This window comes from Oncorhynchus nerka, linkage group LG2 (assembly GCF_034236695.1).
Source record: "Oncorhynchus nerka isolate Pitt River linkage group LG2, Oner_Uvic_2.0, whole genome shotgun sequence".
Taxonomy (NCBI): domain Eukaryota; kingdom Metazoa; phylum Chordata; class Actinopteri; order Salmoniformes; family Salmonidae; genus Oncorhynchus; species Oncorhynchus nerka.
Window position 1 is genome coordinate 42,083,774 of NC_088397.1, and position 4,654 is coordinate 42,088,427.

Genomic DNA, 4,654 nt, shown 5'->3' on the forward strand with positions numbered 1-4,654 from the left:
GTTGGGTGAAAAAAAGGCTAAGTTCCCTTACGTTAATGACAATTTTCTCGTTGATTCAATGTCACCACGTTTCATAATTTTTATGTTGAAATTCCTTAAAACAATGTTGATTGAACTAGTTTTTTGTTGTTACAATTTTAGTGCTCAACAGCTGTATTTCACAGCATGAAATGTTTTCTGTTCGGCTGATTTATTTGTGAAGTCAAATGTTTGTACACTGGTGATTCCAATGTTATCAAAATAAACTGCTTTTCACTTAATCATTTCTGATCAATTCTAAATCTACTCAACTCCTATTCTCTTCCACTACACCCTTCAAACTCTACTCAACACATGTAGGCATTATTGTACAGTATATACACAGACCATGTAAATCAACGTAACCAGACTTCTTTGACTGATGTTTAATAGTGTTGTTTTCAATGTAGCGTTAAGAGACAGTTATGTAACATCAGGGTTGTGCATGAAGAAGGACACATCCCTTTAGGGTTGCTGTGCATGAAGAAGGATACATCACTTTAGGGTTGCTGTGCATGAAGAAGGATACATCACCTTAGGGTTGCTGTGCATGAAGAAGGATACATCACCTTAGGGTTGCTGTGCATGAAAATAAAGAGACAGATCTATAACAGTGCTGTTGTGCGTCGTGAAGAGACAGGTTACAATAACTGTAGGGTTGTGAAAGTGAAAGAGCCTGTTACATGACATCTCTTTAGGGTTTTTATGCATGAAGAGATTTATACTGTAGGGTGGTGTCTGAAGAGACAGGTAGGTTATAATAACAGTATTTGCTGTGCACATGCAGACAATTGCTTCTATAACTGTAGGTTAGTGCACGGAAAAGACAGTTCATATGAAATGGTGTGCATTCTGAAGAGACAGCAGAGGGGACAGACAGAGGACCCGACCGAGGCTCAGGCTGCCCCGACCCTGCCACTAGGATGACAGGAGGTCCTGCCAAACTTGGTGCTCCTGGAGTTGCCTGAAGGACCTTTAGAAGTCAGGGCCCTCCTTCTTCAGAGCCTTGTAGTCCATATTGACGGCCACCAACTGCGGAGGGAGTGAATACATTTAAATACGTTTTGCTTAAATTAAATTAATCAGTGTGTTTTAAGGAAAGTGAATACAAACTGGCTGCTTACACACACACACGCGCACACACACACACCACAGAAGGCTGGTGAGGGGAAGACTGCTCATAATAATGGCATGGAGTGAATGGAGCGGTATCAAACATGTGTGATGTATTTGAAACCATTCCATTTATTCCGTTCCATCCATCACTATGAACCCAGCCGCCTGGGACACACACACACACACATCGTTTAGCATGTTCCTTTATTTTCCAACGGCCTCGGTCACACTGAGCAACTCAGGACTGCTGCTCATTGCAGACGTCATGAACAGCGCCGTGTGTGCATGCGTCCATGCATGTGTCACGGACAGCACTGTTCAGGGCTACACAGCGTCCCAACGAAACGTGACAGACGACACGTTTTTGCGTCGCCAATGATTGTTTTCACCCTGCATATTTTCCTTGATTGGTCGGCTGTCAACCCCTTGTCTCCCTCCTCTCCTCTCCTCTTCCACCATCCTCTCTTCAATACTATTATTGTGGTGGACTAAAGTGGAATGTGGATGTGAGACCTTTGCCTGCTTTAGAGAATTAAACATGGCGTGTGTCGTGACCTTTCATCGGGCATGACTTTCACTATGGCACTAAGGCTGACACACACACACACACACACACACACACACACACACATACAAATGCACACACGCACAGAAGCACAGACACACAAAGCTACAGCCTTGAAAAACCCACTCAAACACTTTCTGTTGGAATAACATGTAGCCAGTCAGACCATCCTTTGGGGTTTCTGTTCAGTTGTTGTCCATTCAATTTGTGTTTTTCTTGTTAAATATGAACATTAGCTGTTTGAGGTGATGCTCCATATTCAAGGTATGTGGATTCAGGAAACTAGCCATACAAAATGTATTGTGTTAGTTATGGTGAATAGAGACGCTTCAATTTGTTATGAGAGTAAGAAGAGGCCTCAATGTCTGGATTGCTTTGGCCACTAAGGTAATCAGTGTAGTTGTGTAGTGCCACTGTCTAGGGCTGCATCCCAAGTGGCCTATAAGGCTTTGGTCAAAAGTAGGCACTATGTAAGGAGTACGGTGCCATTTGGGATGTACTGTAGCCTTCAGGTGTAGTGCTACTGTGGGTGTGAAGAGGAGGGTAGGATATTTACCTTGTACTGATAGTGTGGACCGTATGTGTTCCAAGGGTCTGGGTTGTTCTTTCGGTTCCAACTGGAGAGAATAGGTGGAGGATAGGAGGGCGAGAGAGAGAGAGAGAGAGAGAGAGAGAGAGAGAGAGAGAGAGAGAGAGAGAGAGAGGAGAGAGAGAGAGAGAGAGAGAGAGAGATATGGGGTTAAGACAGACCGTTCATGGCAGACTTCCTTTATTCATTACAGTAACTAAGTCTTGTTCCCATTGTTCTGAACAGTCATACTCAAGCAAAGACACTCTAGTGAATCTAGACAACGATAGCCAGGCTGGCACATCCCCCTACTTTCTATATGAAGAGTTTCATTCCAAAACGCTACATATCCTTTTCAGAAATGTTGGTAAGTTAGCTTTTATTGTTTCAACAAATTATGAAAAAGATTGGTGTGTTTTTTGTCCCACTATCTAATCACGGGCATGGAGTTGTTCAATGACAGACACCTATTTGATTAAAATGTATCGCTTGATGGTTTCATTTCAGACTTTTTTTTTAAATGTGTTTTTTTTTCTTCTAAATGCTATATATCCGCCTCACTCACAGACAAATAGGTAGTAGTCCAAAGTGTCTACTTTTGACCATAACAAGTATTTTGCTACACTCACAATACCATCTGCTGACCATGTGTGTGTGAACTATACGATTTGATTTGATTTGATACGGCTAGGTTTCACAAAACTCATTGAAACTAATAACCAAATTGCTTATAAAAGAAATGTAAAAATGTTACATTTGAGACATCACTATTATTGTTATTTGTTTCTTAAATAATTCAATACAGTATAGAGACCTATAAGCAAAGATTTGACATTTTAGTAATTTAGCAGATGCTCTTATCCAGAGCGACTTACAGTAGAGTATTCATCTTAAGATTGAGAGGGAGACAAGTGAGACAACCACATATCACAGTCAAATACACAGAATACGAACATTCCATTCGTGCATTGTTTTGCAAAGAATTTCCATTTTCATACACATCTAAAATCTATGAATAAAAATTGTGTAATATTTAACACACATGAAGGTACTCAGAAGTAAGAATTTCAGATAAAAAAATATATCATTTTGTAAATAAACTCTTCATATTGTGACGTTCACTCGCTGTTCAGTTTTCATAGTGAATGACTGAGTGTCTATTCCTCCCTATTGCATGGTCAAACACAAATACATACAGACTGATGGCCAGGCCAGCACGTCCCTCTGCTCTCTATCATGTGGCCCAATAATGACCAAAGACCAGAGAGTTTACTAGAACAAAGGGATGACTTCGGTGTCCAAATACTGTATCAAAATAGGAATGACCACATTGCTGATTACTAAATAGTGATTGTGTTTTAAGATATTGCTGATCAACCAAGATGCAGAAACAATTGGTCATAAAATGCAGAGGTAACGTGTTTAATCTTCAGAGAAATGAACAAATAAGATGTAGGAGGTCCTACCTGATGTGGGGTCCCTTGGTCAGACAGTCAAGCCTATTATCAGGAAGAAGAACTGAGGGATTGAGGGCTAGAGGAAGTAAGGAGGATATATTGGTGTTAGAGCCAGACGTGTGTGCACATTGTTGTGTGTACGTATGTGGGCTGCCTGTCACATATTCAGGAAGAAAAATATATGGTACACACACACACACACACTTTCTGTGGTTGTTATTCCTCTCCTCTCCCTATCCTCCTCCATATGTATGAGCCAGAGGGCCATGTGAGACGCTGAGGCTGTCAGGCTGGGTTGAGCGGGCAAGGACACTAGCAGGGTAAAGAGAGAGATCGCTGCTCGCTCGCTCGCTCGCTGCATGGTTTCCTGCCTCTCTCAAACACACGCACCCACCCCCCACCCACCCACACAGAGCCCCTTTCCTCCCTGCCTGCCTCTGCCTGGCTGCCTGTCAATGTGAGTGACAGGATAAGACACCGCAGACTTCCGGGACAGCAGGGTGACGACGACAGGAATTTAAATAGAAAACGCACATTAAGGGATAGATGGGATGTTGAAACGTCAAATTAAACCACGAAGGCAGGGGTGATACAGAGAGAGAGAGAGAGAGAGAGAGAGCTGATTCAATCCTCTCATATTATATTATGATCTAGTTATTTTAATTACACTACCAGGCTTTGTGTCATAACATGCTACTTGTGGCACCACCCCAGCAGCTGGTGAAACAGTAACCTACATTATAAGCAACCCATTAAGTAGATTTAAGTAGCCTACTTAGCTGGGCTATGTTGTGCATTCTGACCAATGTTTTCCATAAATATTCCTTTCTAATCCCACATTTTAGTAGGTCTACATGAATGGACAATAGGCTTATAAACAAATGATGTTGATTATGATAGCCTAATAATACACGTGTGATATAAGATGTG

The 4,654-nt window shown here is 41.7% G+C and overlaps 1 protein-coding gene across 1 annotated transcript; it reads right to left on the reverse strand.

Annotated features, from left to right (window-relative positions):
- Positions 1–389: 389 nt before the first annotated feature.
- Positions 390–4,019, reverse strand: LOC115145310 (cytochrome c oxidase subunit NDUFA4-like). The gene is made up of 4 exons (XM_029686786.2): positions 3,929–4,019; positions 3,734–3,800; positions 2,256–2,316; positions 390–1,050 (listed from the first exon to the last, which is right to left on the reverse strand). Exons 1-4 carry the CDS (start codon positions 3,990–3,992, stop codon positions 994–996), a joined length of 249 nt encoding a protein of 82 aa, XP_029542646.2. The 5' UTR covers positions 3,993–4,019; the 3' UTR covers positions 390–993.
- Between the last annotated feature and the right edge of the window lie 635 nt (positions 4,020–4,654).

Bases quoted from the DNA above. Each gene is read 5' to 3' on its own strand.
- LOC115145310 (XM_029686786.2), bottom strand. From the start codon at position 3,992: ATGGCCCTCTGGCTCATACATATGGAGGAGGATAGGGAGAGGAGAGGA. The intron at 2,317-3,733 runs GTAGGACCTCCT...TATTCTCTCCAG, and splicing joins ACCAAGGGACCCCACATCAG to TTGGAACCGAAAGAACAACC. The intron at 1,051-2,255 runs GTAAATATCCTA...CTCCCTCCGCAG, and splicing joins GTCCACACTATCAGTACAAG to TTGGTGGCCGTCAATATGGA.